Source organism: Parus major, chromosome 1, assembly GCF_001522545.3.
Source record: "Parus major isolate Abel chromosome 1, Parus_major1.1, whole genome shotgun sequence".
NCBI lineage: Eukaryota > Metazoa > Chordata > Aves > Passeriformes > Paridae > Parus > Parus major.
This window is the reverse complement of record NC_031768.1, coordinates 10,297,929-10,325,562: the sequence shown is the minus strand read 5'-3', so window position 1 is coordinate 10,325,562 and position 27,634 is coordinate 10,297,929. Positions and strand designations below refer to the sequence as shown.

General features: G+C 35.3%; 1 protein-coding gene across 13 annotated transcripts in view; it reads right to left on the bottom strand.

Moving 5' to 3' along the window:
• DMD (dystrophin) overlaps nucleotides 1-27,634 on the bottom strand; it is a 1,134,919-nt gene that overhangs the window by 313,772 nt on the left and 793,513 nt on the right. For all 13 annotated transcript variants that reach the window (XM_015620877.3, XM_015620912.3, XM_015620930.3 and 10 more), the window contains 3 exons: nucleotides 23,038-23,139; nucleotides 17,516-17,624; nucleotides 1,177-1,412 (listed from right to left, as the gene is read on the bottom strand). In XM_015620877.3, the coding sequence (XP_015476363.1) occupies nucleotides 1,177-1,412; nucleotides 17,516-17,624; nucleotides 23,038-23,139 (447 nt within the window). The remainder of the gene's footprint in view (nucleotides 1-1,176; nucleotides 1,413-17,515; nucleotides 17,625-23,037; nucleotides 23,140-27,634) is intronic.

The following is a 27,634-nucleotide window of genomic DNA, read 5'->3' as shown; positions in this document are numbered from 1 at the left end:
AAATTATATAAAAACTATCTTAACCTAATGCCCTGTGCAGATGACACTGGAATTATCACTTCTATTCATTCTGTTTTAAGGATATTTTAATTAGCAAAGCAGTATGTAATTCTACTTAGTAAATATAATCATCATTAATTGAGGCGAAACTAACATGTTCATCATCTAGAAGGTAAAGAAAGCCAAATTTCTCAAAAATGGTTTAAAAGACTGGGGGGAAAAAAGGAAGTATAAAAAAACAAGCGAAATTAATCCCATGAGACATCAGCATATTTTCTTTAAAATGTCTCAGTGCAAAGTCTCAATAAAATGTACACAATTTTTCTCCCTCTGTTTCTAGTTTAGGCAAAGAGAAGGAATGTCAATATCTTCCTTACAATAAATCAGATTTTTTTTTTTTTTATAAGGAGGAAGGTAATGAGAAAAAAACAACAGAATCTTGTAATAGGGAATCCTAAACTCAGTTTAAAACTGAACTCAATGGAAATTTAGAACTGAAAAGTTTTGCACAGGCAGGGTAAATCTTTTATATTGAACAATGCTAAATCTAGAAGGCAGGTAATTACTTTAGAGCTGCATAATACAAAATTACTTTTTTGCTACTGAGTAGCTAAAATTTAGGCTTTTTTTCTCCTAAAACACGTATTTCTGTATTTTTCTGTGTTTTCAAAGATAAGTGATGCAGTGATGCAGTTTTGCTGACAAAACAATTGCATTAATGAGCTGTTCTTTTTTGTTAAAACAACTGAGGAGCCTTTGATAAACTGAGAGCAGCAGCATTTGAGGCTCTCAAAAAGTTATTAGAGAAGTAACATAAGAAAAGGTGTGAAACAGGGTCATCTTCTTCCTGACAACCTGGAGCTTACTATGCCATTCCTTTATTCTCATGAAGTTTATATTTCAACCAACCATTGGCTTGTGTACTCTTATAGCACAAGCAACAGAAAGACAGAGAGATCTGCTTCAAATACCTGAGAAAATAGTAAATAATTTTCTTTTCTCCTCAATTAGTTACCTAAACATTTTACCCAATAATTGTGTTTATGGGACAAAGTAGCTGAAGTGACAACTTCACGTATTGCAGCCTAGCATCTGTCCTGTGTTCCTTGTTGAAAGGACTTAATACAGAATAAAGATCATGAGGCTTTCAACTTGAAAAATCAGTGTTTCTCATACCTTTTGTTTGATGATCATGTCGTTGATGTCATCAAGATCACCTACTTTCACTCTCTGAGATTTTATCTCTCGATCCAGTCGAGAAAGCCAGTCAGTGAGCTCTGCCCATGCCTTATTGAAATCAGCCAAGGCTGGAACCTCCAAAAGCACAGAAGATGGCATTTCTGGTTCGAAGGTGGTGGTTTCCTTGGTTACCCTGGTTTGTGTATCCACAGCAACAGTTTCACCAGGAGTTACTGAAAAAAAAAAAAAGAAAGCAAAAAAGCAAAAAAAAAAGCTAAAATTACTGAATAAATGAACTATGATGTTTATATCAGTATTTAAGAATTTATTCCATAGAAAGGATAAGATAGAAAGATGTCTATTTCTTGATATTATCTCTACTGAAAATATGAAAATCAAAACTAAAAGAAAATATGAATTAATTTTTTGCCCCACAGTACTTCTATTATAGTATCTGCTTTACATCCATCATTCTCAGCATATTCAAATTCCATCCTTAGGAGACCAGCTGGACCCAGTAACACTAGCAAAGTTCACAGTGTAATATAAACCCCTCTCTAAAGGTCACTGAAAAATGAGCAATTTTCCAAAAATCTGGTAGTGTGGTCAAACCTTGCTATGCCAGAAGACAGATTAAAAAAGTTGGTTGGACTATGCAACACATCATAGCAAGACCATGTATTTAGGAATCAGTTTCCTCCACTGTGTCCAAGTCACTCTGTAGCTGAGAAATTTTCTGACCAAAAATCTTCTCACTGTTATCACCAAGTCTTCCCATAGGATCCATGGCCAGTATGGAAGCTTATACTACAAGAAATTCAGCCTTGATTAATTGTTTACTTTTCCACCTCATAACTTAACAATATTATGTGCTGTTATTTGGATATTTCTGGATTTCTTTTTTCTTTCTTTTTTGGAGAAAACAGACACATCTTCTTAGTGTCTTTTCCTCATCTATTAGCTATGGGTTTTATATAATCTGTAAATTATTCATTGCTTGGAATGGAGAAGTACCCAACACTGAAGCACAGTTTCTGTCTCTGCAGCAAAAATGACGAGAGGTGACACAGACAGATACCATTAGACAGAGAAGTATGGAACATAAAATCATTCAAAAGTTCAAGACTGATCTTTTCTCCTTGATTTCTGCTGCTTACAAAGAGATGGCTATGAACTGTTGAGCTATTTTTGCCCTTCAGTAAATGATGCAAAAGCAATTCCTCGTGTGCAATATTATTGCAGATGAGGCTACACTAAATTATATTTTGTTATTTTTTTTCTCAATTTTTAAAAGGATGAACCAAAGATGAAAAACTAAAACAGAGCAAACAGAAGAAAACATGGCATTGCTTCACTGAGGTTCTACAGTATTAGAAAAGAAACTAAATACCGACACTTTAGAATCTCTCTCTGAATCAGCAGTTGAAACACCAATAACTGAACCAGAAGGGCTGAAATAAAACCCTGTGGAATGTGTTCTACATTTTCTAGCACTGAAGTACTAATTTCTAAAGGTTTTTTGATTTTTAGGTGCAAAAAATACAGGTTTTTTGCATTTTTCCCAGTCTTCTAACAGAGTAAGCAGTTTCCTGCCCTTTTCCTGTGAGATACCTTGTCTTCAACAAAAGCAAACCAAAACATCAAAACAGTGTTTTTGCCCCATGCACAGTAAGCTTTTTGTTTTGTTTCTTTCCTACTATTTTGGGAGTCAAATGGTTTTCCATTGACATTCATGCCATTACAGCGAAGTCTATCTGAAATATAAAAACCCAGGTTGTGGGTCAGGGTCCAACAATTTTTCCATAAAGCCAAGGCCTCATATTTCCTCTGTGACTTCAGAAATTCTTAGACAAGAGGAAAATAGTAGCCTAATTTGCCATTCACATAGGTTAAACAGAAGATGCCTCATTTCAGAGGAAATTTTTTTCCTCATCAGTATTCAGGTAAATTGAATAGTTTTCTAAACTGGGACATCCATCAGTAGATTTAGGGTGTCTGAGACAACTGTCTGGCATCTCTTTGTATCTCATGTATTTTGACTTGAGTACACAATCATGAGTTCACCCATTAATATCTATTTATTTATTTTTTCCCCCAGTGGCAGCCATTTCAGAAAAGGGTGTTCCTAGTCTTCTAATGTTTATGGGTTAACTGATCTGGATTTTGGCTTATGGGTTTTGGGGTTTTTTATCCATTGGGCTGGTTTTTGTGTGGTTTTGTTTCATTATTTTTGGTGTTTCTTCCTTGATGTAGGTCTTTTATATCACAATATATTACAAAAAAAAGATTGTAAGGTACAAGCAATCAGTCCAGTATAATATGTTCTCTATAAACTTCAAGATATACCACCATCTACTGTCATCTAAGGATGACAATAAACTGTTCCATTTCAACTGACAATTAGAATATTTGAGTTATCAAATTATTTATAAAAATTTCCTTTAGAAAGTGTTTGTATAGTGTTTCACATCTGACACTTATCTCCCCTCAGAACAAAAATGCCACTTAGAACAGTATCTATCCCTTATTATGCTTTGGTTATGCTTGCATAGATATGACACAGTTCATTTAACAGAACTGTACAAATGAGCGACTAAAAATAATAGACAAATAGAAATCAATATTAACAGCACAATATGCAGCCACAGATCTCACTCTGAAAAAAATTATCCAGAACTGCACTGACAGTTTCTGTGACTCAAAGGGGGACAGTTTATTGCTTTTTGTTTTTGTGGGGAATTTTTATTATTAGTTTGGTTTTGATTTTTTCTCAAAACAATGCATTTATAAATGCAGAACTTGAATAATTAAATTTTTTTTTCAAATTTCTGAGTAATAAATTCCACCCCAATGAAACATTCCATAAAAACAGTAAAGGACTTCATCTTTCAACTTATTTGAAAGCTATAATGGTTCACTTCCATGATATGATAACCAAAAAGTCTATTAGAATTTAAGATATTAAACTACACAAATATTAATTTTTTAAGGTGATTTATCATTAGTACTTTCTGCTCTTTAACAAAGAAGAAAACAACACAGAATAACAATAGGAGAAAAATAAAACACAAAATAATAGGTGTGATTTTCAACTTGTTCTTAAACTTTGAAATACACTGATGAAATTGCAGGTATATTGATAAATTTTGTATTTTAAAATTAATCTGTAATGTTTAACTTGAAGAGTTAGAATAATTGGAATGCATCATAAAATTGGAATTCAAATATTGAATGCAAACCCAAGTAAAACAGAATGAAGCCAATTGCAAAGAAAGAATTTTCCCTCCTTCTTTTACTCTGCTTATTTCAGTGTTATCTTTCAAGAGAGGGTCAAACTGACAAGTCAAAACAAACAAAACTCCTTATTTAGGTACTGAACAGGAACTGAACAGTCAGGAAGAATGACAATGCTTTCAAAAGCTTCAAAGCCCTTCAAACACACTCTTTCAAGCCACAGTCCTTAAGCAGGAGTGCCTCAGTTCACAGGAATGCTCCTCTCCATCCTGAATGCTTTTAGTGGTGAAGTTGTAACTGTGTAAGGTAACTGCATTTACTAGGTCAAAGCTTTTTGACAAAGAAGAACTAACACATTAACTGGGTGTGGATTTTAATTCAATCTGCATGTCTAGCCTGGGTTTTTAGTTCCATTGTTAGCTGCACCAATTAAGGGAGATGCCAGCCTTAAATACTTCATGCAATGAATAGGAGAAATATACACCCACTAAACTTCATTCTGGTTTTAGTCAAGGAAACTGAATTTGCTATTTTAACACAAGCAGAACAAGTAAGAATTCCCTCTGGGAAAACGAGCCATTCATTGCTGGGACACTGCACACCAGGTTGGTTTGGCTTATTTCATGGGAAATCTCAGTGTCATTTTACCAGCACCCTATCCTTGTGAGCTTGACTTGGAACAACTAAACTCAACACCACACAGGTGAAATTCTGTCAGCTACTAAAATGCATTTTGCCTTTTTATTATTTTTTTTATTATTATTTTTTTGTTCTTATGCTGGGCCACTGCAACGAGTTTTCTACAGTTAGAGCATCCATGACCATATTTTTAAACTCTAAACAGACTTCTTGGAGAGAGATCTGGAAAGACAGTTCTGAGACTGATTTATTTAGACTTGTTCCAGTGATAGATGGCCTCATCTCTGTCTGTCCTTCAACATTAAGGAAATAAAGTTAAGAGTACATTAAGTTCTCCCATTCAGTACAGCCTCTCCCTGCAAGGTGCTCACTGCCAGTAACACTTTTTGCTGAGGAGCTACAGCTACCTGACAGGTGTTCCAGGTCATAAAGGAGTTCTGAAAGGAAAATAATAGTGTCTGACACAGCTCTGATTAAATCTTATGAAAAATAAAAATTTATTACCTCAAAAAAAAGCTCACCAACTCTGAAGTTTGAAAGCAAGGGATGTTTTTTTCTAGTGATCTGAACTCAAAATCAAGTCTTTATGTTGATCAAAAATTATTGCCAACAAAATTCCACCCACAGCTCTAAATGTAGAAAACATGCATCCTTAGAGCATTGTTTCTCAAAGCTAACATTTTCTTAAAATTTTAATCAACTTGTAAAGACAAAAATCATGTTTCAAAGTGACTCTTTTCTATTTTAACACAACACCAATGTTTGATTTTCTTAGCCTTGAATATTTAGTAAAAAACACTTCCTAGAAAAAGAAGACTTGGTAACTGTATCAGGTCCATTTCATATCCAGTAATTTTTATAGACTATAAATGGGTAAAAGTTTTATTCCTAATTTCATGAACACTTAGGGAACATTCACATTATGTGTTACTGTTATCAGTTTAAAATACAAGTGCTTAGCTACCTTTTAATTCTAGAAGTTCTTTATGACTCTTAAGAAGTCGTTATGGATTATATATAATTTTAATTATTACAGGTAGAAGAAGCTCATAGTTTATGGGATTATTAATTAAAGTTTAGATCTAAAATAGTCTTTGTAGTGAGATGAAGGGGATGAAACAAAAGACGCCTTAGAGGTTCAAAAGAAAGTATAAAGTCAAGGTTAAAAAGCTTAGGAGAAAAAGATTTACAGTGAATGTGTATTGCAATATTTGAAGAATAACCACAAAAGTTATGGTTTCTAAAATGTTACTGTCAATATTACTAGATTTTTAAACAGCGTAAGGACTTAAAATTTAGTAAAAAGATAAGTGTCAGCTTTCTCAGACTTTTCTTTCTTTGTCATAGGACAGATGTGGTAGGATTTTCTTACCATCCTCCTTTTTATATCTAGGAGTGTGGCTAAGCTGTTTATTTTCCAATGCATTTTTCCAAGTTCCTCCAAACACTACAGCAAGATGCTTTTATATGTCTTTCATTCAATGTAAAGAAAAACTCATCTATCACAAACACTGAATTGCAGCAGGAAAAAGAACACAGAGAATAGGTAGAGTCTACTTAACAATAGGAATTTCTGTGATTTAAACCACAAGTTGGCTTCTGTGCATCATAATGTAAATAAATGTTAGGGTGAAGTAAAATTAGTGCTGCATAGCAAAAATTTCACATTGTGACCTGTTGCTGCAAAGAGCTTCTTCAAATACTTTTTGTGTATGTGCGATATCTAGAACTGGAATGTTAACAGATCCCTTGGTTATAAGAGGTACTGAAAGTAATTTCCATGTACAGAAGTTAGAGTTTTAAAAAATTAGAGAATAATTCAGCAAACTGGACACATAAAATAGTCTATGTGCTCTGATAAGATGCACTTGTTGAGTACTGGGGGATCTGGCAGCAATCATTGCAAGGATTCTTTTAACAAACTTTGATGGATCATGGCAAAAAGAAGAAATACCTGAAGACTGGAGGAAACCAAATGTCACTTCTGTCTTCAGAAAGGATAATATGGAGGATATATGTATGACAGCTTCACCTCAAACCCTGGGATAGCAATGGAACTGTTGGCATCACAGCTTGAATTAGGAAGCTCATTGCCAACAGAAAGACAGAGCTGATCCTTCCCCTCTGCTCAGCAACTGGAAAACTGTATCCAGCTCTTGGATTCCTAGCACAAGGTGGCTGAAGAGAGACCAGTAAATGTCCACAATGATTAAGGGACTGGAACCTCTCTTATCTGCAGGAAAGCTTGAGAGACCAGGAGCTATTCAGCCTAGAAAAGAGAAGACTTGGGGCGGCGTCATGAGCTTGTATAAATATCTGAAGGTCGAGGCAGGCTCTTTCCAGCTGTGCCCACCAGTGACAAGAAAATGACCACAACTGAAACACAGGAGGTTCCCCCTGAATATCAGGAAACACTCTTTGAGTGAGTCCTGCAATGGGTTGAATCAGAATCTGCACTCTTGGAAACACTCAAAAGCCATAGAAACATCATCCTGGGTAGCCTCCTCCAGATTATCCTGCCTGAGTGGAGGGTTGGACCAGATTACCTCCAGAGGTCCCTTCCAATCTCAGTCTTTCTGTGGTCCTGTATAATTATGTTCTAAAACACTCTCTAAAAAACAAATTGGAAATAATGTAACAACTGAGAACTCTTTGGGAAGGAAGCAGCTAAGAAAGAAGATAATACATGGGAATAATCCTGGCAGAGTGTATGTAAAGAATTCAATTGACTTCTCTACATGTGGTGGAAAAAAACTTTAAATCTGCAGCATTTGATCCTAATTAGATTATGACTCAACCAGGGACAAGCAGCATAAAACCAACTGAAGATTGTAATATATATCTGTAAACAGAGGTAGCATTAATCTGCTTGGACCTATTGTTCCATTCAAGCCTTTCTGAAAGATAAACTGCTCTAAAGTTCAGTCTCCTTTTAGTAATATAGCATTGTCATGGCATTCTCCAAGAACCTTTCCTTAGGCAAAGTTCAGCATGATTGATGGGGCCACTAAAAATTGAAAAGCAAAAGGCTATGGTATGAATGGATCACTTTTAGTGAGTGTGAGAATTAAGCAGACAGAAACTAAAGAAAGGTAGCCCAAGAACCTTTCATATACTTTCTAAAAAAGCACTACATTATTTATAACACTACACAAGACACTTATTTTTTTTCCAAAGGAAAAGTGTCTTTTTCAGTGAGCAGTTGTTACAAAAGGGTTTCATGAAAATGAATGTTTTGTACTACAGAAGTTGTGGTGCTTTAAAATCCAATTCTGTCACATGCATTGCCTTATAAAAAACATTGTGACAACATCTGTCACAAATGATGCAAGCACCTCTCAGTATTCCTTTTGTCACTAAAAGTAACAAGTTCCTTGATTTAGTATGCAGCTTTCAATTGGATGACAATCTATATGACAATTTACATTTCCAGTGTACTGCTATTGGCATGTAACTAAATTTTCACAGCTAATTCTTTGATATAAGGAAATGAACATATTACTGGCAACTCCAGCATTTACAGTCTCATAAAAATCACCTCTTCTAATTTTTGTAACATCTATATATTGATTTAACAGGCATAAATTGCTATCTTATCCAAGGAGAACTCTGGAAAAAAAGGTGTAAAAAATTGTACACAGATATAAAATAACAAGAAGCCAGTTGAATTCTAGGTATCTTGTAGTTAAAAAAAAAATAAGTATCATAACAGGTTTAAAGAAGCTGTGAAATAATCAGAGCTCAGTTATTAGCTAATTTAACAGAATTACAGAATTCATGCAAAAATGTCCAAGTCTACCCTTATTCTTCAAGTGGAAAATTTTGCAGGATTAAAACCAGCTGTTCAAAGGCAACATCATCACTGTCACTTTGTTTTGACAAAAGAATTACTGAGATCACTACAAGCACCTTCTGTTCTTTCACCATAATTGCAAGAATATCTTGCCAGGCACTTTGTGAAACCCTTGTCAAGTTCTCTCATATTATGCTTTCTTTTCAGGTCAAACTAATATCTATTTTAGTTTCATCCTATGAAGAATTGCCTTTGGGAACTTTAGTGTTGTCTGACCACCAATCTACAGTTAAAAAAACATCAGTAATACAAATCTCTTCTTGCCTATCTTCACCACTGCATGTCCCCTGCTACTCCACACTGATACAAAGAGAGCAGTCTGGTATTTCAGTGATAAACTCCATATATATCAGACTAAAGAATTTTACAGTTGGGATAGAAGAGGTTTTCATTTGCCATCTTTTCCTCCTTTTAACATTCCACGGTTCAAGAAGCAAGACCTTCTGTCATTGTCTCATGTCCTCTGACTAGAAACCTTAGAAGCAATTCTGAACTTTGTTCCTCATTGCCTGTAGCCTCCACTCTGCTCACACTCCATGGCTGGCTGTTCCTCAGCAGAGCAGTCACAAAAGAAATATGAGGATGTCAAAGACTCAGGTAGGACATGACCAGGACGTCCCTGAGCACTGCTCTCCTCACCAGGAAAAGGCTTCCTTCGCTCTTTTAGAGACAAGTTAACAAAGAGCAGACAGGTCAAGAGGATTGTGTGCAGAATGACCAATCCCCTTTCTACTACTCTAGCAAATTAAAGAGATTTTCACACAATGTAATTGTCAATAGGCCAAATTACTATACAAAAAGAAACAGAATAGAATGATTACTGCTTTTTGCAGGCTGATGCTATCTGGATAGTGAAATATCACAGTAATTTGGGTTATTGTAACAAAAAAAAGTGGGTGAGAGAGAGGTTTAAAACATTATAAAAAAAAAAGTGATTTAAAAATAGAAATGTAGAAACTGAGGCAGAAAAACTGAAAAAGGGCATAAGCTATCATTTTATTATGGATACCCTTTTTCTAGGAACTCTACTCCTTTTTCCATATCTTCCAGAATAAACTAATCTAAATTTTTGATTCTATTTGTGTTTTAAAAAAAGATAGTTACTAGATATTTTGATAATTACCAACAATTTATTCTGTTACAAAGATTATTGGAGTCATATAAAATAGTCCAATCATAACTGTAACTCAGTTCTTTGCTCTCACCTGATATAGGTTATCAATAATAGTCTGCAGAATTCTACAGTATGCTATCATTTACATTTTCATGGGATTTATTTAAATTAAATCTGGCATATCCTGCTGCTACTAACTATTGATCAAGACATTAAATGAAAGAAAACAAGCTACAAAGCTTGCTCCTCAGAAGAAAACACCAAATCATATTTTAAAAATTGAGTAGGTGAATGTGGTCCTTTGAAAGACTAATGATAGCATTAATGTTATTTACATCATAAATTTTGACAGCTGTGCTTCAACAACTTGTTACAGATTAGAAAAAGTAGACCTTGGTTCCATATTGTCTTTAATAACAGCAAAGCAGCCACCTCCTGTCTTGACTTTCTTATTTATGTTTCCTCATATGTATGAGTACAATAAAATTTTTTTGTAACTCAGAGCAAGTTATATTTAATCAGCTGAGTCCTGAAAAAAAAACAAACAAGTAGAAGTTCACATTCCTTTTGTAAACTGCACTGTCACACCTGTTTATTACAGATTTTTCAAAGAGGAACCTACTGCCAAATCCCTGGAACAGGATGTTAAATATAAAGGTGCAACCCTTGGTTTTATTCAAATTAGGCATTTGTGGCTTAAGTATATTTTGCATATATTTTTCACCTGTCAGAAAAACCAGAAGCAAATCCTTAAATCAAGATATGTTATAAAGATCAAAATAGAAACTCTGAGAATAACAGAGATTTGTGTTTCTAAACTTGCTTATTATGTTTTTATTCATGCAGCTCGGAAGGCAGAGTGTCAGCTTTTTATATAGATGCTTTTCATTACTTCTCCCTGTTGGTGTTATAGCACATGCTGTGAATGACCTCCAGAGATTCCTGAAGCTATATGCAGAGAGAAAATTGAATCTGAAAGCTTTATTAGACAAGTTTGTCTTCAGCTTGTGTCTGATGTCAGCTGTATTGAAAAATAGAACTGCTTGTGAAACTGGGTCCTGACCTTGAAAAATCTCCAATCAAGTGCTAACAGATTCAGTTTTGTGCCATATTGTTATTTGCTGGATGTGTCACATACGTGAGAAGTAAAAAAGCTTCTTAACAGAAACCAGATGGGATGATTAGACACTTCTTACCTGAATATAAAGGGGAAAACAGATATATGGCAATTTACACATCATAGGGCAATCTCAGGCTGGCATCTCTGAACCTCCTTATTACACGAGTCTGTAAAGTAAAATGACTCAAACCCAAATCTACTAAAATTATTTATATAAACCGTTATTTATTCCTTCATCCAAAAGAAAAGCTAAAGACAGTAATCTGCTCCTTTACTAATTCACTTTATACAAGCATGAGCAGCCTTTGTTAGGCCAGCTGACTAAAGGAGGAACCTACTGTTACTGGTCTCTGATGATTTAAGAGCTCAGGGTATTCTCTGTGATACTTCCCTACTGCAATTTTACCTATTCAATTTCCCTCTTGCATTTTATTTTTGTAAAACTCTTCACAGCATTAAACCAAATTATGGCTAATATTAAAAGTTGACATTTCCTTTAGAGTCAACATGAACAAGTATCAGAAACTATATGGTTCTAGACCGTGATCATTACTGGAAATAGTATTTCTCTCTACTACAGCTCATGAGAGTGATCTTTAGTGGTGTCCTATAACCAAAGTGAGACAAAATGGACTACTGGCAGTAGCACTGCCCTCTAATTCAGTGTAGAGCTACTTGTCCCAACAGTTACATGCTGTGGATTTTTAACTGTTCAACCCTCTGGAGAATGGTTCTAGAAAATTAGGTATCTACCATACCCCTCATGAAAACTTTTTAATAGCTGACAGAAAACGTCCTTTAAGTAGTGCAGACTATGTGCAAAGTTAAATATCAACACAGGTGTTCATTAGTACTGAAAACATTGTAGATGCACACACCCATTGTTCAGTCTTTCCCAAAGAATTATTTTGAATATTTTTGGTGTCAATTACACTATGCCTATAGCTGCTATAAGCAATATAGACACTCAAATGTCTGATTTTACATTTGTTTTTAATTTACCCTTTGAATACACATATTGTAATATTCTCAGGTGCACAAGGAGTTTTAAAACTAGCTTTTGGAAATTCTGAGAAACAGTGTTGAACTTCAGCATATGTGCTCACCCAAACAGTGAGCATTATGCATAAGCAATGACTGCTTCAGAGCACATTAGCTCTGAAGTATGAAAAAAAGAAAGTGTATCTAGTGCTCATTTTTTGCCCAAAGCAAGTTGTTGTCATTCATTTTGTTTCTTACATTTCTGTCATTGTCTCCTGATTATCTCTTAAATACAAATGGTTTGTTTGTTTTTAAAGAGGCAGTGGAACAATCCCGCTCTGAAGTCCTTGGAAATGAATATATTTCAATGTTTACAGGTTCCTGAACAAAGAATCCTTCATCTGAAAATATTAAACCAAATCTCGTGTCAGAGATTTATCAGGATAGTTTTCAAAATGCAGGATACTGTTATGTCCATGTGTACATCCCCTTATTTTAGAAATAACCAGTATGGAATAATAAAAAACTCAACTATGCATTTTGAAGACAAAAAAAAATTCAGGATGCATACAATACATCTAGATGCATTAGCACTACAGAAGCACTTTCAGCTTCTGAGCTAAGTGGATTTTAGTTTTAAACCTTAGGCTATTTGATCAAGGTATGTACTTTCACATACATGCTTTTGTTTAGGGCTAAGTTTCCTCAAAAACCTAGACTCATGAACAGTTAATTTTTATATATAGTACCAGAAGTTGTTCCTTATGTTATATACTGCAAGCAGTGAATATGAATCCCAGCTGCATTAAGCCACAGCGGTGCATACACAGAGTAACTGATATTTTTCAAGAACTGTTGTATATGATCTTACAAGCCTTGAACAAAGCAGCATGACTAGTCCGGGTGGGGACTTGCCTCACAGAGAAATAAAAAACAAACTGTATTTCCCAGACAGAAGGAGACATGCTATACTCTTGCATGTAAAATACCATAGGAAAAGCAATGAAACTCTGTTTTACTACTTTCTCCACATTCACAAATTTCACTATTTTAATTCAAATCCCAAGACTCAAGGTATTATAGACTCTGGAGGTGACTGACTGCTGTGAATGTTTTTTAGAACCCAGATGAATATATGGGCTAATAAGTGATGAGTTCTCTCCACCACCATTACTGCTGGTGAACTTCAGCTCACAGGCCTCACACTAAAACTTGGACTCAGCATGACACCTCACTCCTGCTCCATTCTTCCTCATCCATTCTAAATCCTGAAAAGCTTTTTTCCCCTCTACAGGGAAGCCTAGTCTTTGGCTCTGTGTCTGCAGTGTCTGACTACTACTCCTAAAGCAAGTTATACTGAAAGCACAGAAGGATTGATTGTAGACATTAGAAGAGATACCTAAAGCTGATGGTGAGCTCTGGTGATGCAGTATTAGCTTTCCTCAAATTATTTGTAGCAAGTGTACAGCACCTAGCCATGCATATACAGCTTTTCTGTCAAATACAACCCTGCCATAATCTGTTAAACACAAGCAATCATTTTTTTCTCCATATCTTTTTCCAGACCTCCTGCAAACAATGCTCCAAAATAAGATTTATAACTTTTTAAGTTTAAAGGGACAAATTATAACTAATTTCAGAAGAATTTTCACCATTGTAGCTCATTGTAATTCTCACTCAACTTTTTTTTTCTATTTCACTTGATTACGCATTTCGTACAAAAAAAAAGAGACAGAAAAAGGGACAAAAACTTGTGTAAGCAGTCAAGAGAAAAAGGAAATTGCTTGTACACAAAGAACTGTTCACCGAATAAGTAAAACTGCAAGACTATTAAGATAATATATCACTCAGTTTTATTAGATGAATATGTAAATTGTAAAATTAGTTGACCGAGTACTTTCAGCTGGATTCATTTGTAGTGTTAAAATTTCAGCAACTTCAAGTATAGCACAACTGAAAATAAATACACGTCCTTTTAAAGAAATTGTATTTTCAAGGTAGCTCTAAATACAAGTGCCCAAAATTTTCCCTGGCATCTTACTGGAATGAAGACAGATTATGGAAAATATCTTTCTCCAGAACAAGCCAGGAGTGCCTCCCACCCCAGAATGCATTCAGAGGGGTTTACAAAGCAGTGTGTACCTTTGCCTAACTTACTAAGTAAATACAGTGACAGCACTTCAGTACAAAAGAAGAAAAAGAAGTCATATGAATGCTAATGACACTATTAAAAACGACGCTCCCTCCTGGAAAAACACATTCCAGAACTGCATTTCTCTCTGTTTAAAATGTTTTCAAACTGCTGGCTAAGCAATGCATCAAGGTATTTGGATAGAGACATTCACACTGTTTCACGTTATCCTGTCAAGTACAGACAGCAAGAGTGATTTTCTTCCTGATTCATCTTATTTTGGAAGTCAATCTTTGCTAAGGTTTTAGGCATACCCTTCAGCTAAGTACATTTTTTTGAGCTGGAGAAGTAATTCTTGCTCCTTATGCCTGAGGGCACACTGGACTGGTGGAATATCAAGAAATACTTTTTAATGCTTCTTCTGCCAAAGAAGCTATAATATGCAGATCTAGAAATAATTACAGCTAGGGTGCTTTACCTCTGTAAGAGCCACCAGATGGAATTTATTAAGATTCTCTGTCTGAGTTCCTGTAATCAGACCAGACCAAATGATACCTGACAAGGCAGTAGAGATGAGCCAGTTACATCTTCATTCCCTGGTCTCAAATACACATGTTAATATTATTCATTCCTGATGTCCCTAAAAGACCCTATAGGATCAGGAAGTAAATAATTGTCAACAGGAGATAGTGACATTCCTTCACAAAACCCTTCCAAGATAATTTTGTGTATCTTTCTCTACAAATGACCTTTAATGAGATTGTTTAGCTTTTGGGAGTCTTGGTTAAAGCTGGCTCTCCCACAGCCAGTTTGAGTCCCTATGGTACATGACAATCAGCAGCACAGAGTAAATAAGGACATAAAAAATATATATAACATGAGTGGTTAAAATAACTGCAGAACTTATACTACAGGATGACAAGACCCATGACATTCAATTTCTTCTCTCCTCTCCTCCCATTCTTTTAAATGCAATACAAAAATACCTTAGTAGCAGATATCTTTTCCTATCTTGGTAGAAACCTGCTCTCTTTGCCTGGAGAAGAAAAGGCTCAGGGGGATCACATCCATGTGGTTATATGTCTGATTAGAGGAGTAAAGACAGATCCAGACTGTCTTCAGTAAATCCCAGAGACAGGAGGAGAAGCACCATGCGAAAATTGAAATACTAGAAATTCTATTGGAATAGAGGAAGAAACTTTTTTTTTTTACTGTCAGAGTTGCTCAACACTGGAAAAAGTTGCCCAGAGAGGTTGTAGAGTCTCCATCCATGGAGATTTTAAAAACCTGTCTGGACATGACCCTGAGCAACTTGCACTAATCGACTGTGCCTTGAGCAAAAAGAATAGATGTCTCCCTGGGTTCTTTTTGAACTCTACAGTTCTATGTCAATACACCTATAATGAGGTGATCACAGTAAACTGATTCAAATAAAGAAAAATTATGAATTAGTGTTATAAGCACAGGTTTAAATTTTAAGTGCTTGTGACAATGAAGGGAAATCAATCTTACTTCCTGCTTAATCTTTTCTAGAACACCAGAGCTTTCATTTTCTGCATGTATAATTCCATCCGCTGAGTCTCAGAAACATTAGCAGTCAGAGACTACATCTTCCATTAAGGTGAGTAATTTTGAAATTCATCAGCTAGAGATGAGGTAATATAAAAATATATTACATTACTACTCTGTGTTCTCACTCTTGTACCATTATTGTAATTTCTTTTGTAACAGAAAACACACAACTTGCCAACACTCTTTCCCTCTGGAACCTGACACAACCTGTTCACACAGAAAACTGACACAGCAAGTTTAGCACAGCAAGAAATGATTACACATCTCCTTCATTTCTACCCATGACATCACATGAATTCCTGTAGAATGCCTTGGAACAAAATCATGCAAAGCTAGAATTCTGTTGTACTACTTGTTTATAAATATAGTAGTGGCATTTGTCTCTTTTTAGAAAATTGAAATAATTGCCACTGGAACCACAGCAGTTCTACGGGACTTAGCTCAAAGAATAGTTCCATTTTAGTAAGATTCAACATGTCACAAGCAAGACAACTCCTTTTCTTGAACACATGCTATTTGGGCAGGAACTGGACTGTTTTCTGGTACTGAAATTTCTGGATTCTGTCTCTATTATGTCTCTATTATGGAGCAATTATGTACTTCTCTGAAAAAAAGGGTTTTCTGCTTTGCTGGCCCAGAGGACCACTATCAGAAGGTAGAGAATTCTCCACTTCAAGCTTTTCTTGTATGAAACATGTAACTAGAAAATGTTAAAAACAAGAGAGACCAACAACCCACATGTAATCCAGTTCCAGATTACTGCAGCTGTATCATAGCTTGAGTTACAGGCAGTCTGACAGGGGTTGGGGGGACAGATTTATTTCTGCTCCAACATACGATGAGTAGCTTTCCAAATTGTATAGGTAACATTCTTCATCCAAGCAACTGAAATGGTTCAGTATCCAGTAAAGAATCTTAGAGGCTTTGGAAACCCAGACTGAGCACCATGCTTCCATTAAGCACTTTTTTCAGCCATGTTTAATAGTGATTACATTTCAAAGGAAAGCACAAGGAAATAAAATCCATTTATCAAGGAAGAAAAAAAAAAGAGTTTGCAATCCTTGTAGGGAAGAAGAAGCCACAAAGAGATATGAGTATAATCTAATATAAATATTGTTGAAATAATTTAAATTAAATAGAGATCAGGTGTCTTGTTGCATATGCATGAATGTAAGACACGAAGCAATATAAATCATAGACTTAGTATTTAACTGCAGAATTCCTCCTACCATGCTGTCATATGACTTTCTCTGTTAATAGACAAGCTTCATTTTGAAACAGTCTCCCTGTATTACTCCATCAGTAATTTCAGAATTTCATTCTGTGACCAATCTACAGACACTTGACCTAAAACATTACTATCTTTTAATTTAAATAATCTCCCTTTGTAGTATTTCCTCCATTAGTAAATGCAGAAAGTCAAAATCTCACCTCTTGATGGAATGAAAGAAAAATCACTTTGAAACAGTAATAATTTGAAAAGTATTCTGCAACCTTTTTATCAAATCATAATCTAATTTGTCTTCTGGGATAAGTTGAATAAAATAGAAAGGCAATGATAAAAAACACAACTTGAATGTCATAGTAGCACTTTAAAGGATGCAGAATTAATTTAGACAGTCTCCAGCCATTTTCATTTTAACTGTGTGATTTTTAATCAGTTAAAAAAAATACATATACTGAAGCACTTACAGACACCTGAAGATAGATGGCCAAATGCTGCTAATGCTGGCTTTTCCTTCAGTTGTTGAATTAAGTGGTGTATTGCCTTCCAGTCAGCATTCAAGTCTTCTAACCTTTTCTAGAATAGAAAATAGCAAAATATTAAATTTATAATACATAAATTAATGTATCACAGAATCACAGAATGGCTTGGGCTGGAAAGGACCTTAAAGACCATTTAGTTCCAGCTCCCTTCCCATGGTGGGAGGGGATGCCACCCAATAGATCAGTTTGCTCAGGGCCCCATCCAACATGGATTTGTAATGTAAGCAAATGTAAATTAATGTAAATAAATGCAAAATAAAACAAGTGGTTTTATTGTTTTCATCTGGTGGATCACCTGAATTTAAAAAAAAATACAAAACAGCAATGAATTTTCACAAATGGGGGAGAGGTACAAGTAAAATCCTTTCCAGCTGTGTTACAAAAAAGTTTCCTCATGTCAGGGTCCTAAAAGCATATTTTCTTCTCAAAGTTTGGCTGCTGAAGCTCAGAGCCAACTTAGGACCAACACAGGTGCCTGACCCTGAGCACAGAGTGACCTCCTGGACCAAGCTCAGCCCGTTTCCCCCAGCATCAGAGGTTTGCCTTTTAACCACTGTGAACATGAACTGGTAATTTTTTTAATTTAAATAAAAAGGTGGGTTATGTACTTGAAAAAGCTTTTCAATAAAACCTTTGCAACTTCTAACATCAAATGCAGAATTTATCCTTCCATCTATTAAAATTATATATATAAAAAAAAAAAGTCTTAGCAGTCTTCAGGGTGCCATAAACCTCAGTGTGTGAGCACACAGTCCTGTGCAGCAATGGCTTAACTGTTACTTTTAAACAAAACCTGCATGAAAGTCTGGAGTGTGAATAACATCAGTCCTCAGATAACCCTGAGAAGCATTTAGATTTGAAAATGCTGCTTCTACCTCTCTTTTTTTCTTGCTTTCAGGATTGTAGAGAAGGATGAAGCATTGCTAATTCTATGCTGACATGTCTAAACTCTTAAAATGAAGATTGCATTTCTTTTTAAGCTGCTCTCTGATTCTCTGCTACAAAAAGCAGCACAGAGTACTGGTGCAGCTCAGGAAGGCTTTTAGTATTCTATGGTATCAATCCACAATTAGATACATAGTCAAAATCACAATCCAGGTGTGATAGGAACAGGATGCCTATTAAGAAAGGTACTTTAATTACCTGGAGCCTAAGGTGACAGAGGTCAATAGGAGAGGGATGGAGAACAGTGCTCATTAAATTGAAGTATGTATGTACTCACACACACACACACAGACTCTAGTGGGGATGGTTTAGATATCAGGAAAAGATTTTTCACCCAGAGGGTGGTTGGATACTAGACCGTCTAGTATCCAACCACCCTCTGGGTGAAAAATCTTTTCCTGATATCTAAACCATCCCCACTAGAGTCTGTGTGTGTGTGTGTGAGTACATACATACTTCAATTTAATGAGCACTGTTCTCCATCCCTCTCCTATTGACCTCTGTCACCTTAGGCTCCAGGTAATTAAAGTACCNCTAAGGTGACAGAGGTCAATAGGAGAGGGATGGAGAACAGTGCTCATTAAATTGAAGTATGTATGTACTCACACTCACACACACAGACTCTAGTGGGGATGGTTTAGATATCAGGAAAAGATTTTTCACCCAAAGGGTGGTTGGATACTAGACCAGGCTCCCCAGGGAAGTGGGCACAGCTCTGAGCCAGTGTGAGGTCAAGAAGTGTTTGACAACACTCTCAGGCACAAGGGGTGATTCTGGGGTTGTCCCATGCAGGACCAGGAGTTGGGCTCTGTTCCATGATTCAAATACTGGTTCTGGTCATGAGTACATAATCATTTTTACATATATGAGCCAGAGATTTCTTTCCAGCAATGACCAAATGTAAAAATGCCCACCACACAAGTTAGAGGGGTTGTCTGGGGCAACAGCTACACCACTAATAAGAGAGCAACCGGTTCTATCAAAATTACAGTTTGATCTTGCATCTGGCATAAATTAACATGCATGCATTAAAATGTTAAATTCTTTGGGCACAAAAAATTTGCTGTAATTGCAACTCTAGAGTTCTCGTGACAAGCATGAACATCCAAACATGTTGCACTTAGCAAAAAATTTATAGATTTTCTTTAAATGTCAACACTGGTGCAATTTAAGTGATGTTAACATCCTTACGTGGACTAATCTTACTGACAGCACTAAAATTAGATATGAATATTTAGTGAGAGAAATGTAGTCTTTTAAATGCAAGACTGAGGACAATGAAAATAAATTCCTCGCTACTTCTCACCCACCAGAGGAAAAGACAAATTGAGTGATGTGGCAAGGGAACCACAGTTCTTCCACTGGCACAGAAATCCTTTCCTGAATAAACTGCTCTGATTAAGTGCTGTTAATCATGAGGTTGGGGCTTACATTCTTTCTATTGCCACTGACACCAGCAGTAACCTCTCTCTCCCTCACCTTCAAAAGCTTTACAGCAATGCATTTCAAAAGCATGAAATCCATTTTATAAAAGTGAATAGGTCTGATTATTAAAGTGCTAGTGCTTAAAGGATCACACATGTCATCCCATTCTTGACTCTTGAATCAGCATATACAAGGATTTCATTTGCCAACAAAAATGTTTTTACAGACTTGCATTGCAAAATTCTATTTTAGTATGCTTAGTGAAGGTGTGAAAATATACTTATTTCAGAGACATAACTATGAGATAAGATTAAGTATGTGTCAATATAAATCCATGAGATTTAATTTACATTCAAAATACTATAATGAGAATATATTTTAAAGGTTGCAAAGATAAGCAGCTAAACATTGGGGAATGCCAGAATAATTTTAACTACATACATTATTTCAGATAAAATGCACATAAATTGCAGGGATATCTCTAATTTTCTGGAACATACTGCTTTTGAGCACAGGAAAAGCTTGTGGTGAGAATAAGTCAATAGGACCCCTACTTCATTTATTGAAAAGAATGGGAAGATTTGTGGTGAATTAAGGAAATAATGGAGGAACAAAAACAAAGGTGCCCCAGAGAACTAAATAATCTACAAATTTGTCAAGCAATGCTAGACAAGTAATTAATGCTTTTAAAGAGGGCATGTAATTTTATCTTTTTTTTCTGTACTACACACTAAATAAGAACTATGAGTCTAAGTATTGAATTGCTGCTTCTACTGTGAGTGATGTCCATATCCTGAACTGAATTAAGCAGGGTTCAGCCTAAAACAATGGTACCAGAGTAGCTCTAATTAAATAATTTTCTAAAATTTTGAGTTCTTAGCTTTGCAAACTTGCTAAATATCTTTCCAAAGCCATCTTAATCAGAGTAAAAATTATTTTGGCTTCCACAAAATACCTTTTGTGTAGAAAATTATTTTGATGTTAATCAAAAAGACTGTGTTGAAACATATAAATAGCAGACTGTGTTGAAAGTAACTCAGGAAGAATGATGACTTAAGGAAATCTACCTAGAGCATCAAGAAAGCAAGTCAACAGTTCTGACAGCATATATATATAACCACTGCTTTATGACTTATTGCCCTAGACAGACATTGAACCAGAAATTAACTTCACAGGTTTCACAGTTAAATGAACTACAGAATGTAAAGAAACAAGTAAAATACAATGAAAAAGGAACTAAAAATTAAATATGCACTACTCCACAAGTTATTAATTTCCTCACAGGTACGTCTTACAACATCACTGTCAAAATTAAAACTCAAGGAACATTGTAATTTTAAAAGTCACCTTTTTCCAGTCAATCTGGTAACAATTGTCAAGTTTCAGTCTTTGATGTGAACACTTAAAATACATAGACAGAGTATACTTCTGTGTCAGAATTTTGGGCTAAACAGAATCATTTCAACACCATTTATACTTCTGTCTTTCTTAGGTAAAACAATTACTAGCTCTTTCTCTTGAAAATACCTGCATTCATTCTGCAATTCTTTCTATGCAATTAAAAAAATTCAGAAAGCCAAAACCTCTAGCTTTCTGTTGTTTTGAGTGCTCTGCTGTGGAATAAAGGTCCCCAAAGACTGCAGCTGATCACACAAAAAGAGTAAATGCACATATTGGGGAATGTGTGTAGATGACATTTCAGTTCCCAACAAAAATAGGGGTTTATTAGCCAAGGAAAACACCCAACAGAGTCTTGCTTGTGCCCACTCAAGTCACCTTTAGTTTACCTCTTGTAGCATTTTATCATGTTTAGGAGAACTGATCATTAAAAATGCACATATACCAAATGGGATAATAACTCTTAAGCATTTCTGCCAGGAAAGAAGACGAGAAACCAAATCATTCTTAAACATGTATTAATTTCTAAAGTGGACATCACTTCATTCATGTGCTGGTGGGATTTACAAGTAATTCAGAGGAAATTTTGTAGAAGTAGGAAAATAATCCTCCAGCAATAGTGACTAAATATAGACAGAAAATCAAGGAATTCACTGCGGAAATCACCTACAGACATTTTATCTTTGTGAAGAAACCCTTTTCTGCCTTTTTCTGTGGTTTTGGAGTGCTGTACATTTTGAAAAGCTCTAAATACAAAGTTTGCTATATCAGCCCAGTCAGAAACAATTGCAATAGATACTTAGTGTAATCAATAAGCCACTATTACTGTTGCTGGGAACTCTTAATCATCATGTTTACAGATACTTAATTAGCAGTTATAACACCAGAAAACAGCCCAAGCTCTGGTTATATGGAACTGACATCACTAGTTTGGTCTCCTGCTTTAAAAGCAGCTGAACCAGACATGGGAGGATGCTTGCGGATAACTTTAAGATTCCACAGGATAGAAAACGACACTCAAGCCTCAATGAAGGTACTCATAGCCTTTAGGAAAAGTATGTAAAATATCCCCTTATAACTGATTTTTAAGCTGAGGAAAAGGATTCTACAGTACATTTTTCTAAAAGAGAAGTGCTGGGAGGCATAGTCTTCCAAACAATGTGTCCTCTGCTCCAAAAGACAATCAAGTCAGTCATTCTAGATAAAATTTGGCAGAGAAATTGTGTGAGAAAGTGCTATGTTGCCATGTGTTCTTTTTTTCAAAATGAAAAAAAACAAATGAAAGTATTCCGTTTATAACTTAACTCTTACCTTTTCTAGAAAATTTGCTTTTTTTTTTATTTGACAAAATTTCTGAAAGTGAAATTTAAAATAAAGCCATTTAAAATTACATGTTGCCATTAATTACACACCAAAAATTACATTTGCTTTCAGTGTGAATTACTGTTAAATGAGTAAAACAACCTTAATGTCAAAAACAATATTCCCATCACAACATGCAAAAGATTTTTAGCTGGGAACATTACATTTTTCCTGGTTATGTCATCACAGAACAGAACAAATGCCATTTGCCAGGTTCTTTTATTGATTTTAAACAGAGCACATCAAGGACAAGTGTACAACAGGGGAAGCATAACCTATTACACAGTAATGGATATTGCTAAAGGTTGCTTCATTACCTTTACTGGATGAGTAGCTGGTTTTTCCTTATATAAATGACACCCTTTAGACAAAACCTCTTCCACATTCGGCTGTTTAGCTTGCACTGCTGCTTCAGTTTCCTGAAAAATAAAAACACAGGCAGTCTAGATTAACCATAGCATAAGCAGTAAGGCTGAATAGTCCTAAAACTCCATGGGAAGCCATAAAACACAAGTAGACAAATTTCTGCTCAGAATTGGTGTGGGGGTAAACACAAGGATAGTGGCAGCTAAGGACAAAGGGGATCACCAGAAAAATCAAAAGCAAAGAGGGATGGAAAAGAGTAATGCTACCAAAATAAACAGTGTTAGGTCACTTCATCTTGAAGGTTTCAGTAAAATGAATAAAAAGCCAGCACAAAATTCATAGTAAGAAAGACAGTCATGAGAAATCTCAATAAAGAGGCTATGTTGTTTTGTTTGTTTTACACTACCAGCTGATGAAAAGTGCACTGGTTAATATTTTGTTCATACAGTACGTGGCATTAAAACCATCTAATGAGATGCAACAATGATACTGAGTTTAAAAAGATTAAAAATTTTAACAGAAGGCTGCAATTGTGAGTACTAAACTACCACTTAGGTAGTAAAAACACTTAGAGAAATTAATTTGAATGAAAACCACAGTAGTAGTGACAGTTCCTAAAGGTACAGGGAGACACCTACCATTAGCAATAACATCCTGCTGAATTAACAACAGCATATTCTCTAGCAATTTCTTTTTTATTCTGGAAATGTGTAATTCATGTGTTAAAATAAGGAAATTTCAAATAACCAGCACCTTCATTCTTTCAGGCACTGACCAAATAAATAATGGGCAAAACTCTACAATTAAGACAAAAAAATCCAAATCTACTGAAAATTGTAAATTAAAAGATAAACTACATCTGCAGTTCCAAGATTCATAGCTTATTTAGTTTTTTTTTCTAGTAATATAAATGAAATAATACCTGAGTTATCAAAATGAATTGGTTGGGGTTTTTTTGTTTTCCTCTCTCTTCACCCACATACTATATAGGTTGATTATCTTGTCCTAATCAGTATTGCTGACTACACACTAACTCTCCAACTTAGTTTTCTGTCCACATTCTCGGTTATCATAACTGTGACAGATAAGCAGACAAGATTGCGTGCCAGGTGTCACTATCTGAGCCAACACATCATTTTATTGGTGAAAATCTGCTGTTCTTTTTACTGCAATAAACCTGCTGAAATCTATGCAATTTTAAGTCCCAAGAAGGGGCCATTTTGCTCCTATGTTTAAACTTAACATACGAAGTATGTCTACACTTCTCCCTAAAACTTTACTTGCAAAATTTTATGGACAACCACTAAAAATAAAAGCTTAGTTAATTCAATGTCATCTTTAATTTTTTCTTTTCAAATACTCATATAATACTGTTGGTCAAAAACAAATGAATTTAATTAAACTTTTGTCTGATTTCTTGCAATGATATTTCAAACATGTATCAATTTCATTTTTTTTATTATGCATTTAAATGTTAATGAAATATAACTGTAAGGTTTTATAGAGAATGAGCACTGAAAAGCAATGCACAGCAAAATTGGGATATGAGGCGGGTGAGAGTTTATTAACCTTTTGGTAAAACCCTCATTAAAGTCTTATTTTCTTTCTGTTTCAATATTATGTTAACTTTCTACTTCCCTACTCAGCACATAAAGAAAAAAATAATAATCAAGGAGTGTTAATGAAGAGGTAATTTTCTTCCCATCTTAATGAAAGCTAGGCATTTTAATAATTGTTATTTAGTTCTTGTTTCATTATTTGTTTTGGGGTTTTTGGGTTTTTCTCCTTAAGCCATCTGCAGTATTTGGCCAATACTTTCTGTTGTGTAATTCTACATGTCTCAAATACTCATCTTCTTTCACGACAGCATCAGTCATCATAATAAATTCTGCAGCAGGAAAATCACATTACAACTCCCTATGGAGTCCAAGAATACCAGAACACTATGGGTGTGCCTCTGCTGAGGGTTTAACCTGCAACATGAATGTGCCTTTGAAGTGGATTTCTTAATCCTCCCCCCTCACTGGACTTTGTTTTCCACCATGGGCTGGTCTAGGAACACAGATACCATTTTCTTTTGGGCTGTAAGCAGCATGGAAGGTGTAATGTATTAAGTAGTTAAATCACTGATTCCTTTTGCTCTACAATTTTCTGCAGTTGCATGAACTAAGCTTATATATTCTGATCTTTCAAATTCAGTGGCCTTGACCTAAACCAAAATGCACTGTGCTAGTCTATCCAATACAGCATGATGCTTTGAGAGATAAGTGGCAATAAGAATAGAGGTAAGAGTACAGGGGCAAAAGAAGTTCTCAATATCTTGCCATTCATTTGGACACTGCTGAAATTAACAGGTATCTTATCTGTCCGAGCAGCAAATACTTTGTAACCCACTAATCCCAACATATTATTTAAATTTATTTTAAATAAGTGCACATCTGACATGAAATTGCTGTAGTAACTTTGAGGGAGCTCTTTGCCCAGTTCCTTGCTAGATGGGATAGCCCCTTGATGAATCCTGCCCAGTGAACAAGTTTCCAGCAATTTCAAATCCATTTGCTAGGTGACACCTGATTAATAGGGTTGACAGGCAAGAGAGTAGTTACAGGATTCTGTTCCATTATCTAATTCCCTAAGAGAAGAAAATGGTAATGACCACAATATAGCCTCCAATGCTTTACACACAAAAAAGACCACAATTATTATCTAGGCTGAGCAGGATGCAGGAGAAGAGCATATTCCCAGAGCAGAGCCTGACCTCTCATCTTCATCACACAGGACAGGCTACTGCTAAAGTTAATAGGAATTTTAGATGCTCATTTCCACCAGCTTTTAGAGAATACCAAAGTCATATTTGTTTTGAAGTCCTGACCAAGTCCTCATTCACACTCACTTTGCTTGCTGTGGGAGGATGCAGAGCTGTCTCTGGGAGACAGAGCTGACTGCTGGAATTGCACAATTTATGAACTTCCAGGGAAAGCAATCGTAATGCTGCTTCTGGCTGGGTGATGAATATGCTAATTAAACTTTTCACACATATGGCAAATTAAAATACATCATCACTGGAAACTGCTGTTTCTCAAACATGTATAAACAAGAATCAGAGGCTACCTTTTTTCCATGACACACTATCTATTAATTTGCAGTGGTGCTAAAGTAGTGCATCCAAACTGATGAAAGCATGCTGCTAAATAAGCCACAATGGCTTCTGCATTTCTTGACAATTCAACCTGCTGAACAAAGTTACAGGCTGAAAAAGTGGCAAGGACACAAAAAGTGGACAAATCCCATCTGGACTATGAAAGTTTATTGATACAGCTCAGAACTCAGAAAATTCATATTCCCTATCTGAAACCAATATATTGGCTAAACCTCTGGTGTGCATGCCAATGGAGGATAAAATTTTATGACTTGGCTATGTTATTTCAAGAGATGGAAACTATCCTAGCAGACACAGACAGGCTGTTTGACATATGCTGCACATGTATTAGGAGGCCTGGTCAACTACCTATAAACATATCAGCACCATTTTTGACCGAGTATTGGTTTATATTAATCACAAGCACTGATTCACCTTCTCTGGTAACATTGGTAACATTTCTGGGAGCAATTTCCCCATGAGCTTACATCCTTTGGACAGATTCTGCAGGGACAGCAGGAGAAGCTCAGGATAATTAAACCTGTGTCTACACAGTGAAATACAATGGAATCTTAATTACAGCATTCAAATAAAAAAATATAACTTTGAAATTAATATAGCGAGTTGTTTCAAAATTTTTTGTTGTTTCATGACCTCTTTTTAGCAAGATGGTACGCTAAATGAAAATTAAGGAAGATAATATATTCACAGGAAAAGAGAAACACTGAGCAATTTCCTTTTACTGATCAAGACAAGGCAGTGATGTGTAACAAGCAAATATAATAAATCTAAACTCTAAAACTGGATACTTTTAATTTCAAATAAACTTTTATTAAATAAATAATATTTAATTATATAAATCTCCATATACTACATTTAAATATGATTTCCTTGTAATTTAGATATAGAAGAGCATAACTTGTAAAGAGAATTCTCAGAGATGGTTCTCCTAATTCATGCACATGGAATCATTAAGGTTGGAAAAGACCTCCACATTCAATTCCAACTTTTGAAGCCTAAAGGTTTTAGTTTTTTCATTTATTTATAGTTTTGTAGATTTTTAATATATAGTTTTATAGTTTCTAGAACTTTCTTACCTTTTTTCATATGTTAGAACAATACTAACTCTTTCTAACACATTATGTCACACTCTTAAAGTTCTGTTTAGTTTTATTTTCAAGAAAATAATTTCTAGCAAGGACATCTTGTTTTGCACCAGGGTTTGAGAGACAAAGAACCCCCTGGAGACACTCTAAGGTGCCCAAGGGTGGGTCACCAGGGGAACTGTTCTCCTACTAGGTGTACCTCCTAGACGGACTAATTAACCTTTCAAAAATAGTAGAAACCCTATATTGCATTCATATCTGTATCTGTGCACCTGAAAACTTTCATTAAAGAGCTGCTCTTTA